General features: G+C 38.5%; 1 protein-coding gene across 1 annotated transcript; it reads right to left on the bottom strand.

Moving 5' to 3' along the window:
* Positions 1-7,432: 7,432 nt before the first annotated feature.
* On the bottom strand, positions 7,433-11,727 carry LOC126654877 (LRR receptor-like serine/threonine-protein kinase RGI2). Its single transcript, XM_050348877.1, has 2 exons — positions 8,554-11,727; positions 7,433-8,018 (listed from the first exon to the last, which is right to left on the bottom strand). The coding sequence occupies exons 1-2, from the start codon at positions 11,516-11,518 to the stop codon at positions 7,561-7,563; spliced, it is 3,423 nt and encodes a 1,140-aa protein (XP_050204834.1). The 5' UTR covers positions 11,519-11,727; the 3' UTR covers positions 7,433-7,560.
* Positions 11,728-12,271: the final 544 nt, after the last annotated feature.

Here is a 12,271-nt window from a genome sequence, read left to right as displayed (position 1 = left end):
TCCGAGTCCTCAGGGATTCGGTCTTTATGATGTCGAATGATGTATTCTAGTCAAGGCGGATCCGGTGGACTCGGCCGCTGGTTTATCTTGATTCGGCCCTTTGGGCGGGAGTCTGGTGTCGTCTGAAAATAGATCTCCTGCGACTCGGCTCCATTATAAGTAAAATAGGATTCGGTATCCATCAGTTATTTAGACACATTATATTATTTGAACAAATTACTATTATATTTTTACTGAAACTTATTTTTGTTTTTAGCAAAAACGATTAAAAGTACTAATTTAAAAGAAAATAAAAATTGTGGTAATTTCCTACAATACACTATTCGCTAACTTATTTACAATTTTACCTTTCAAGTTTTAACTTTTCATTTCTAACTTTTTTATTTACAAAAAATACTTTTTTTTAAATTTCACAAATACCTTTTTCGGTTTCCAATTTTGGTTTTCGGTTTTTCGGTTCGATCGACCGAACCGACCGATTGCATAACCCTATTTTTCAGTTTTTAATAAAAAAAAATTTATAGATTTCTTTTCTGTATTTTTTTTATAGTGTAACAATAGTGTATATATAGTGTTTTTATAGTTTAAGATTAGTGGGTATATAGTGTATTTATAGTGTATATATAGTGTATTTATAGTATATTTATGGCATTTTGTAGTGTTTTTTATGGTCTATACCATGAAACACTGCAAATACACCATAAACGTTGTAAATGCACCATAGATATATTAAAAAACGGCAAAAATATACTATAAATACACCAAAAATACACTAAAACGTAAATATTATAAAATTACTACAAATGCACATAAATCAATTTGTTCTTTACAAAATCAGCAGCAATAAACAAATCTATAAATAAGAGAAGACAAAATAAATAATTATATAAATAATAGAACAATTTTATAAACAAAAAATTATAGATCTATAATAATTTATTTACAAAATATTTAAATCATTACAAAAAATCTAAAAAATTACACAAATCTAAAAACGAGTCGAGAAATCCATAGCGCGAACGGAAGAAACGAACGGACTAGCGCGGACGGAAAAGACGAACAAAAAAACGACTGGAAACGACGAGAAATCCATCGAAAGTATACGAACGGAAGCGCGAAAGGAAAGCCGAACGGAAAAGTGATCGGATGAGACAAACTGAAAATCAAATGAAAAAAAAGAAGAAAAGAAGAGAAAACTTTGAGAGAGAAGAGAGAGAAAAAAGAGTGGTTATATAAAAGTTTAACCTAAAATGAGATAAGTGGGTATTTTTGTTAAATAAATTAGAGAAATATGTAGTGTAGGAAATAAGGGAAAGATTGGCCAAAATAGTATAAATATTTTGTCAAAAAAGGTATTTGGAAAATAATTCTATAAAAATTCTGATATTGAAGTATTAAATTTAAAAAAGTTCATACATTATTTTGTAAATTGATTTTACATATAATTGACACTTTGGACTAAAAAGATTTAAAATCTACGTAATTTGAAATCGATTTTGATTTTTGTCGAAAAATACAATATGATAAATAGTAGAATTTAAGCAGTCACGATAGAGTCGGCTCTGGAAAACTAGGGTTTCTCTCGAAAAACTAGGGTTTCAGTAGACGTAGTTTTGTCTTGTCATCAAGTTCTTGTCTCTTTGATAGGGCTTTGGTCATTGGTTCTCAATGGAAAGATGTCAGATTGGCGGGAGATTGGAGGGTAATTTAAACCTAACAGCCGAGGAGGAGGAGGAGGTTGTTTTAGACGAGGTAACGGAAAAGGATGCAGTTATCACGAAAACTTTCTGCTTGACAGGAAAGCTGTTTACGACAAAGAATTTTAATGTGGAAGCAATGAGGAGAACTTTTACTGCTATATGGAAACTTCACAAAGGGTTTGGATTAAAACCTTGGCCGAATAACATTTTCGTATTCCAATTCTATTCTGTTAGGGACAAGGAGAAGTTGTTAAAGGGTATCCCTTGGACTTTTGATAATCATCATCTTTTGCTTAAAGAGGTTGATATGGACTCATCCCCTAATGAGATGATTTTTGACTCTATCCAGTTCTGGATTCGTTTTCAGAATGTTCCACTTGGAAGGATGACAGATAATATGGCTAAAATCCTGGGAGATAGAGTGGGGAAGACTATTGCCGTAGATGAAGAAAGATTGGGAGGATGGAGCAAATTTCTGCGAGTCAGAGTGGAGATTGATATCAATAAACCATTGAAGAGGGGTGTAATGGTGCGAACGGGGAAGGATACAAAACGGTGGTTGGAGGTTCAGTACGAGAGACTGGGCAATTTTTGTTATATATGTGGTAAGCTTGGACATCAGGACATCGAGTGTGATGTGGAGGAAATTCCTGATAAATGCCAGTATCAATATGGAGATGGACTCCGAGCTTCACCACTAAAGTATTTCCAGAAATCACAAAAGATAGAAAGAGAAAAAGAAGATGTTCTTGTGAAAGATCTCATAAGGAAGCTGAATTTTGATGGGGAAGGAAGGAACGAAGGAGGGCCAGGTGACGGGGAAGTGAATCTGAATGAGGGTGATGATAATACGATTGTCCAAAATTGCGAGGAGATAACAGCGCTAACTGACATGCTGGGGGTGCATGGGTTAAAGGAGGGCAGGAATGAAAATGCAGATGATACTGGGAAGAATAATTCTGAAAATGGTTTTGTGCAATCCATTGTGATAAATGAAATGGGGCAGTCTGACAAACAAGGGGACCCACAACTGAAAGGAACAACGGGTATTGTTGGTGATAATCTCAATAGTGGAAGGAAAAGCTCAGGGTCTAAATGGAAGAAAGCGGCCAGGAAAGGGACTCCAGGAATAAAGGGAAACATCGTATCAGTGGGAAAGAGAAACTTGGCAGAATATGTGGAGGGGCATTGTTCTATGATGGAAATTGATGTTCAGGAATTAGGCAAACGAACAAAAGACAACTCAGTAAAGACAGTGATATCGGCCGACTCGGAAGTCAACCGAGTCCGCCGGGAGCCATGAAACACTTATTTTGGAACTGTCGGGGTATGGGTAACCCCCGAACAGTTAGTTACTTGCGCAGAATGCATTTGCGCTATTCCCTTGACCTAGTCTTTCTATCTGAGACTAAGTTGGACAAGACAAGGATAGATGATATGTTCAGAAGTGTGGGTTTTGAAAACTCTATTGTTGTGAATAGCAGAGGTAGAAGTGGTGGAGTTGCTTTAGGATGGTCGGATTCCATTAAGGTGGAGTTGAGGTCCTGCTCCGACAACTACATTGATGTGAATGTGAGATCGTTTACTGGGGACAAAACTTGGCGAGTGACTGGTTTCTATGGCTTCCCAAAAGATTGTGAGAAATTTAAATCTTGGGAGCTGTTAAATTGCTTATTCCATGAGCAACATGATGCGTGGATTATTGGTGGCGATTTTAATGAGATTTTATGGCAAAGGGAGAGAGTAGGTGGTAATCTAAGGGAAAGTAAGATGATGCAAAGTTTTCGTGATGTGTTACACAACTGCAACTTAAAAGATTTGGGATCAAAAGGCAGTAAGTTCACGTGGATTAGAGGCAATGGGGACAGAGATCCGATTCTAGAGAGACTTGATCGAGTTATTGCCAATGACAGCTGGAGCAGGATGTTTGAGAATACTACTGTCTATACTTTGTTGCGTGAATGCTCGGACCACGCTCCAATTTTATTAGACACCGATGCTGTCCCTAACTTTCAGAAAAGAAGGAACCCTAGAGTGAAAAGGTTTGAGGCGATGTGGGTTCGTAGAGATGATTGTGAGGAGATTGTGAGGTCGGCTTGGTTTCAAAACAATGATAGGGAAGGAATGGATGCTTGGGATAAGATTGGCTTATGCCTCAATAACCTGTCAGAGTGGAATAAGAATGTTGTGGGAAACCTGGATGGTAGAATCAGAGGAACACGTGAGAAGTTATTTAAGCTACAACAGACTGCCTTAAACTTTACTGAGTTTGAAAAACTTCGAAAAGTGGAAGCAGAGCTTGATGAGCTTCTGCGGTGTGAGGAGGTGTTGTGGAGACAGCGTTCTAGAAACATTTGGTTAAAAGAGGGAGATCGAAACACCTCGTTTTTCCATCAAAAAGCCTCTCATCGTCGGAAGAGAAATAATATTCCGGGGCTGTTTGATGCAAATGGTAGATGGGTGGAGGATGTTGAGGGAATGGGAAACATTGCTGAGTTGTTTTTTTCAGATTTATTTAAGTGCTCAGACCCGAAGGACATTGATATTGCCTTGACAGGAATTTCAAATGTTCTTCAACCCGAAATGATTCACAAACTCCAGCAGCCTTACAATAGAGATGAGATCAGGAGAGCGTTATTTCAAATGCACCCGAATAAAGCTCCGGGTCCGGATGGTATGTCTCCTATGTTCTTTCAGAAATTTTGGCACATTGTTGGTGAGGACGTCACAAATATGGTTTTGAGGTGCTTAAATGGCAGTCAGCTCCCTGTGATGTTAAATCACACACATATTGTCCTTATTCCCAAAAATAATTGCCCCGAGTCCTTGAAAGACTTTCGACCAATTAGCTTGTGTAATGTTGTGTATAAGATAATCTCGAAGGTGGTTGTTAATAGATTGAAAGTTGTACTCCCTCATCTTATATCCCAATCCCAAAGTGCTTTTGTTCCAGGTCGACTCATAACGGATAACATAATGGTAGCTTTCGAGTGTTTCCATTTCATGAAGAAGAAAAGAAAGTCTAATAAGGGTTATATGGCCCTAAAACTTGATATGAGCAAGGCCTATGACAGAGTAGAGTGGGCGTTTGTAGAAGCGGTGTTATCAAAGTGTAAGTTCCCCTCCAATCTGATTCGATTAATTATGAACTGTATCTCGTCAGTTTCTTTTTCGGTCATGATCAATGGATCTCCTCAAGGTAAATTCAAACCTAGTAGAGGGCTCAGGCAAGGAGATCCCCTCTCACCTTTTTTATTTATCCTTTGTGCGGAAGCCTTTTCGGGGCTGATTAGTAACGCAGTTGCAGAAAAGATGGTTCATGGAATTAAAATCTCAAGGTCAGCTCCGGTGATTTCTCACTTATTCTTCGCCGACGATTCGATTATTTTTGCGCGCGCTAGTGACAAAGATGGAGAAGTCATTACTCAGATTTTAGACATTTATGCAAGGGCATCGGGCCAGCAAATCAATCTCGACAAAACTGCCATTACTTTTAGCAGAAATGTAAACGCAGAGAAGAAGAAAGAAATAGCGCGGAAGATGGGTGTTCAGGTAGTGGTGAATCATGATCGTTATTTGGGACTTCCGACTATAGTTGGGCGGTCGAAAAGAGAAATATTTAATATCCTCCTTGAGCGAGTTTGGAAAAAGATTAGTAGTTGGAAGGTGAACCACCTGTCGAAAGCCGGAAAGGAAATTCTCTTGAAAGCTGTAGTGCAGGCTATTCCCACTTATACTATGGGTGTGTTTCGCCTCCCGGCAGCGGTTTGCAGTAAGATTCAGAGTTTTATGGCAAACTTTTGGTGGCAAAACAAGGAGAGCGGGAAAAATATGAATTGGGTCAGTTGGGAAAAAATGTGCATGGCTAAAAAGGATGGTGGTTTGGGTTTCCGGAATATCGAAAGTTTTAATATGGCCATGTTGGCAAAGCAAGGTTGGAGGTTACTCCAATTTCCAAACTCTCTGGCAGCAAAAATTCTAAAGGCTAAGTATTTTCCTAGACAGTCGGTCCTAGAAGCTAAGGTAGGGCATGGGGCGAGCTTTATATGGCGGAGTATTCACGGAGCCATCCCACTCCTGAAAAGAGGTCTTCGTTGGAAAATTGGCAATGGGGATTCAATTCGTGTTTTTAAAGACCCATGGATTCCTAAAGATGGTATGTTCTACATTAGTCCCAAAGATGATGCTGTTAATTTGGATGTTCGGGTCAGAGATTTAGTGAATGTTAATGGCGACTCTTGGGATATGGAGGCAATTGATAATGTTTGTACCGAGCAGGATGCTAGCTTGATTAAAAGCATGGTTTGGCGCAATTTAAATTTGACAGATAGGATGATATGGCACTACTCAAAGACGGGACATTATTCGGTTCGAGCAGCTTATCACCTGGCCAGAGATGCGAATAGGCGTGCCAGCTCTTCCAGAAATAACGAGATTGAAAATGTTCTTCCGTGGAGTAGCGTGTGGAAGCTTAATATAGCGCCAAAGATCCGCCATTTTGTATGGAGAGTCCTTAGTCACAGTCTGCCAACAAGGAGTGCGCTTCTTCACAGAACAGGTATCGGTGATGGGAGATGCAAACGCTGCGGAGAAATTGAAACGATGGATCACATTTTCAGAGAGTGTCCATGGGTGAGAGGTATATGGTTTGGGTGCAGTTTGGGCATGGATATTAACAGAGGTGGTCAGATGAGTTTTCTCTCTTGGGCAGCCCTTTATATGATTAATTGGGAGTCAGAAAATGTGGAGTTCTTCTGGGTTATGGCGTGGTGGATTTGGTTTGCCAGAAACAAGCTTTTATTTGAGGAGATAGATATGATTGGGGAGACATTATGGTCCTGTAGCTCAAAAACTTGGCAGGAGTTTAAAGATGCTATTAATTCTGGAAGTAGGGATGACAGATCTGAGTTAGTACGCTGGGAGAAACCGACATCAGATTCGCTTAAACTTAACTCTGATGCAGGTAAATCGGGCAATGGCAGATGGGGTATGGGTTTTATAATAAGAGATTGCGAAGGTGAGGTTATTTTGGCAGGTTCTAAGCAGATGGTTGCTAACCCAGAAATCGCCGTAGCAGAAGGAGAAACCATGGTCTTTGGTATGGAGGCAGCTTTAGCCGGGGGTTTAAGCTCTAGATGCATCATTGTGGAAAGTGATTGCCTTCAATTGATTTCAGCTCTAAACTCTGGAGTTGAATATCTTACCGAGCTGGGGGATACGTTTAACTGCATTAGAAGAGCAGCTGAGTGTTTCAGGGAGGTTCGTTGGAAGCATGTTCTCAGACCAGCAAACAAACTTGCCCATCGTTTGGCTGCTATGGCATTAGATTTTGAAGAAGTTATTTGGGTTGAATCAATTCCAAGTGAAGTTGAAGATCAGTGGAAGGAGGACAATGGTTTTGAAGCTGGTTAAGTGTTAATCGAGCTTGTGTTTTGTTTGTTTTCTTTCTTTTTTCTGTTTATCCATCAAAAAAAAAAAAGAATTTAAGCAGTCACAAAACTTTGACAAAATTTGAAAAAATTTAAGTAATCTATGAGCCTCTTTGTTGCTCTGTCCATCAACATAGCTAAATTTATAATTTTGAAAAAGCATTTTAATTAGCCAAATATTTTAAAATCAACGGATTTATTAATTATTTGGATTAAATATAAATTTGCATGTCATTGTCAATTTACAGAATTAAATATTAAATGACGAATTTTATTCATAAAAAAAATGACGAATTTTCAAAATTTACGAAAAGATGAATTCTGTATAAACTTCATGGATTTTAATTATCCAAAAATCCCTCAAATGTAACTGTTTGGAATTGAACCTGGCCGAAACAAATTACACAAACAGAAACTATTTTTCTTTTAATTTATTTGAATGGTTTCTTGGCCATAGAAGATTCAGAAAAGCTGGAGTTACTACTCTGCGGATACGATGAATGTTGCACCACAACGGTTCGATTATTCGTCGCAGAGCCATTCATTAGCATTTCAACTTTCAAGCACTGATCTTCCCTGTCCTGCCTTATCTCCTTCAGCATTGCCGACACATCTTTCATGGTAGGTCTTTCTTCAGGAGATGGATTTACACAAAGCAAAGCTACTCCTATTGTCTGCAAAATCTCGTCTATTTCGGATTCCGGACGAGCACGTAAGCTTGGATCGACCACCTCAGTCTTTCCTTTCTTCTGCCGAACCCAATCTACAATGTGCAGCCCTTCTGGTATCGTTGGATCGATCGGTTGTTTTCCTGTTAGTACTTCTAATACCACCACACCGTAACTATATACGTCGCTCTTTTCTGTTATTTTCATCATGTATCCATACTCTGCATGCACATACCAACAAGAAAATAAATTCGATGCCAAAATTAGTGTTATCCTAATTCATCCCCGATTGAACGGAAATAAAAATGCTGAAACGTGGTAATGGATACTGTAGAACATTGTTTTGAAAATGTTTTTAGGTCATTATTGTACGAAAACTTGTTGAGTAGTGCATTTTCACACTTCATTACGGTTTCAACAAATATAAAACTCTTATATTTATAACTTATATCAATGAAAATGTAGTTTTGCTGCTTTCTAAGCGATTTTTGTTTCCGTGCAACGTAAAAGTCTGAAGTCGTATACTAATACGATTAATAGGCAGCACAAATGCACAAATGAGAAATGGTAAAACGATATGTTTAACAAGAATATATTAGTATGAAAATAGAATTTCTAAGTTCCGGAAATGTTTTTGGAAGCAGAAGCAAAACGATATGTTTTATAAGAATAGGTTATAAAAATAGAATTTCGTAGTTTCACTCGGACAAATTTCCTTGCAAGATAGGATGCTAGCATAGCTAACAATGACCTTACCTGGAGCAATGTAACCATAGGAACCAGCAACAGTTGCGGAAGAGCGAGCAAAATCAGCATCATCGACAAGTTTGGCAAGTCCAAAATCAGCAATATAAGGTTCAAATTCAGGGCCAATGAGAATGTTGTTGGCTTTGATATCCCTATGAACAATTGGAGGGACACAATCATGGTGTAAATAAGCAAGACCTTGTGCTGCTTCCAGAACTATTTTATACCTAACTTCCCATTCCAAGCAGCCGCCACTTCTTTCATGAATAAGACTGCCTAAACTTCCATTCGGCATGTAGTCATACATAAGCAATCTCGTGTTTCGATTCCAACAGCAGCCTAAGAATCTAACAATGTTCTTGTGACGGATAGAGCCGAGAGTTTTTACCTCAGCTGAAAAGGAATCGCGAACTCCTCCAATTCCTATTCTGTCATTTTCGCGATCATTTCGTGCAGCTATTGTTGCTGGCCAGAGCTTTTTCACTGCAATTACTTCTCCGTTTCCTAGTTCTGCACGATACACGATTCCTGAACATCCCTTTCCGATTACGTTAGCTTCTACTAAACATTTCAGAACTTGTTCTACTGAAAAGTTTAGTTTCTGAAACGGAGTGAACTTCCATGGCCATGAATCTCCTCCCATTTCTGATTCACAGTCGTCTTTTATTAGCTTTCGAGCTCGAAGAACTGCAATGACTCCTAAAATTGACATGGCTATAGTCAAGGTGACCAGCAATGTAATGGCCACTTTAAACTTTGTTGTTCGCTTGAAATGACCATTATTTGACATGCTTGTCAATGTGGCGTTGCTTATGAAACATGAGTCATGGCCCTTAGAACATAACTCCTGATTACCTGCCAATTCTCTTGCTGATAATTGTCGAAATAATTTGCTGTCAGGAAGATAGCCGGTGAAATTATTGAAGGAGATGTTTAACGAAACAAGATTTTCAAGGTCAGCAAGTGCAACTAAGCTTCCCCCAAGCTTGTTATGTGAAAGATCAAGTACGGACAACTTACTCAGAGCAGAAATCTGCGGCGGAATTATCCCGGATAGTTCATTCCAACTCAAGTTCAAAGCAATATCGAGACCTTCAATGTCGAATAATTCTACTGGAATAATGCCTGAAAGCTCATTACTGCTAAGATCAAGCAACTGGAGACTTGAACAATGGCCAAGAGACGAAGGAATCGCTCCAGAAAACGAGTTTTTACTTAGAATAAGTCTATTGAGTGAGATAAGATTGCCGAAATCCAATGGAATTTCACCTTCAAATTGATTTACAGAAACATCCAATACCTCAAGCTTTGTCAGAGAAGATAAAGAGTGAGGCAAATTACCTTGAAGAGTATTGTTGCTTAAACTCAGCATCTGCAGCTCATTACAATTGCCGATTTCTGCTGGTACCACGCCGCCAATATGGTTATCAGACAAGTCCAGGAAACTGAGGCTTTTCAGGAAACCAATTTCTTTAGGAATATTTCCACTGATTCTGTTATCTACAAGCCTAAACCGAATAAGAGAGCTGCAGTTACCAATCTCAGAAGGAATCGAACCAGAAATGCCGTTAGAAATTAAGAGAAGCTTGGTTAGATTCTGAAGCTGAAATAATCCAGGAGGCAAGCTACCAGTAAGCGAATTATGTGACAAGTCTAAAGCTTCAAGGCTCCTGCAATCACCTAATTCTGCAGGAATACTTCCCTCGAGATTATTCTGCCAGGCAAAAAAGACAGTTAGTTCAGTCAACTTCCCGAGCTCCCCCGGAATTGAACCTGTTATCTGATTAGTATCGAGCTGCAACTGCAACAGGTTTCTTGCATTTGAAAGAACAGAGGGAATCGAACCAGAGATGTTATTGTTACTTAGCATAAGCTCTTCAAGATTTGATAGATTCCCAAAAGACTGCGGTATACCACCAGAAAAAAGATTTAAAGAGAGATCAATAATTTTCAGGTTCTTACAGTTGCCAATTTCTTCAGAAATAGTCCCATCAAAATTATTCTGCCAAAGCAACATTTTTTCCAGATTCTGAAGCTTACCCAACTGCGGCGGAATCGAACCTGAAAGATCATTCTCATAAAGGAACAAGTTGACAAGCTTGGAGCAGTTGCCCAACTCTGGTGGAATTACACCTGACAGCATTGTAGTGTAAACTGATATAGTCTGAAGATTTTGCAGTTTTCCAAGAGAAGCAGGGATTGAACCCGAAAGTTTAGTATCAGCTAACCCTAGAATCTGCAAATTCTTACAATCTCCAAGCTCATCAGGAATCTTTCCTTCAATGTTCTTGTTCCCTCCTGCTCGTATAACTTCCAAATCCGATAACCTGCCAAGCTCAACAGGAAGGTTCCCACTCAAAAAGTTATCGAAAACGATAAGATTCTTCAAATTAGTACAATTTCCAATCTCAACTGGGATTTCCCCAGTAATCTGATTGGAGTTCAAAACCAAATCTCGAAGATTCGCAAGCTTTCCAATACTCGAAGGAATAGTACCCACAAGAGCATTAGAGCTAACATCAAGAACAGTTAGTTTACCACAGTCTCCAATGTCAGGTGAGATTGATCCTGTGAGATTAACACCAGACAGAATCAACTTTTCAAGATGGAACAAAGACGAAAGATTGGCAGGAAAAGACAGAGGAGCAATATCAACAGATTGAATATTTATTTCAGACACAAAGTTGTCAGAAGAACAAGTAATGTAAGACCAATTACAAGGAGTTGAATCCAAATGGTTCCAGTTCAAGAAACCTGATGAACTAGAAGAAGAACTGTGAAGCCATGTAAGAAGAATATCAACTTCAGTATTTTGAGCAGTTGCAGAGAAAGAAAATAGAAATGTTAGGAGGAGAAGAATGAGATGGTGGTGGTGGAGATAATAGTGGCGGTGGTGGTGGTGGTGGTGGTGGTTGTGGGGGGTGGTGAAAACTTGCCTCGACATGGGCATTGGGAAATTGTTTTGGTTGTGCATTGGGTTTGTGTATCTAAATTGATTCTTTGTAATCTTGAAGTTAACACAAATTAAAGAAGAAAAAAACAAGGTGTGGGAGTAAAGATTATTCAACTACTCCACCACCATTTTTGCCTCGGGGTTCTGTTGTGTGTTGGCTATAATAATCTTTTTGAATAGAGAGGCATGTGTTGCTGCATTGTTTTCCTCAAATGTTATTGATTGTTCTAGTGTTGATACTTGAGCCTAGCTTTTCTTTAACATTAAATTTGAAAATACTAACAAGGCTCCCATTAGATTTTTTTACAAAATCTTGTTCATTAAGTTGCATTAATGGCTATTTATTTATTCATTTGTCCTTTGGCTTAATGTAGTATTTGAGCCCTTAATAGGGGTGAGCATTGGTTGGTTCCGTTCATTATGAAACCGAGCAAAACTGACCAACCGAGACTTGGAAATATCAAAATCGAATTTTTAATCCAGGGTACAATAATCAAACCAAATTTTTTTGGTTTATTCGGTTTTTAAAATATCCAAATCGAATCAAAATTGATCAACATCAAACTTTTACTTAATTAATCAGGGAACCAAACTGTTACCGTGTGAAAAACTGAATCAAACAACAAACTTTACTTTTGTTCAATTGCATTTGATTTTTTGATTTGGTTCGATTTTTGCTCACCCATGTCCGTTAACTACACCATGGCATGCGTAAAGATAACTTGTGCTGATATGAATAAGTTGATGTAAACATATTATACTCCTTAGACTATA

This window comes from Mercurialis annua, linkage group LG7 (assembly GCF_937616625.2).
Source record: "Mercurialis annua linkage group LG7, ddMerAnnu1.2, whole genome shotgun sequence".
Taxonomy (NCBI): Eukaryota; Viridiplantae; Streptophyta; class Magnoliopsida; order Malpighiales; family Euphorbiaceae; genus Mercurialis; species Mercurialis annua.
Note: the sequence above shows the minus strand (reverse complement) of the source record. Positions and strands in the feature narration are given on the sequence as shown.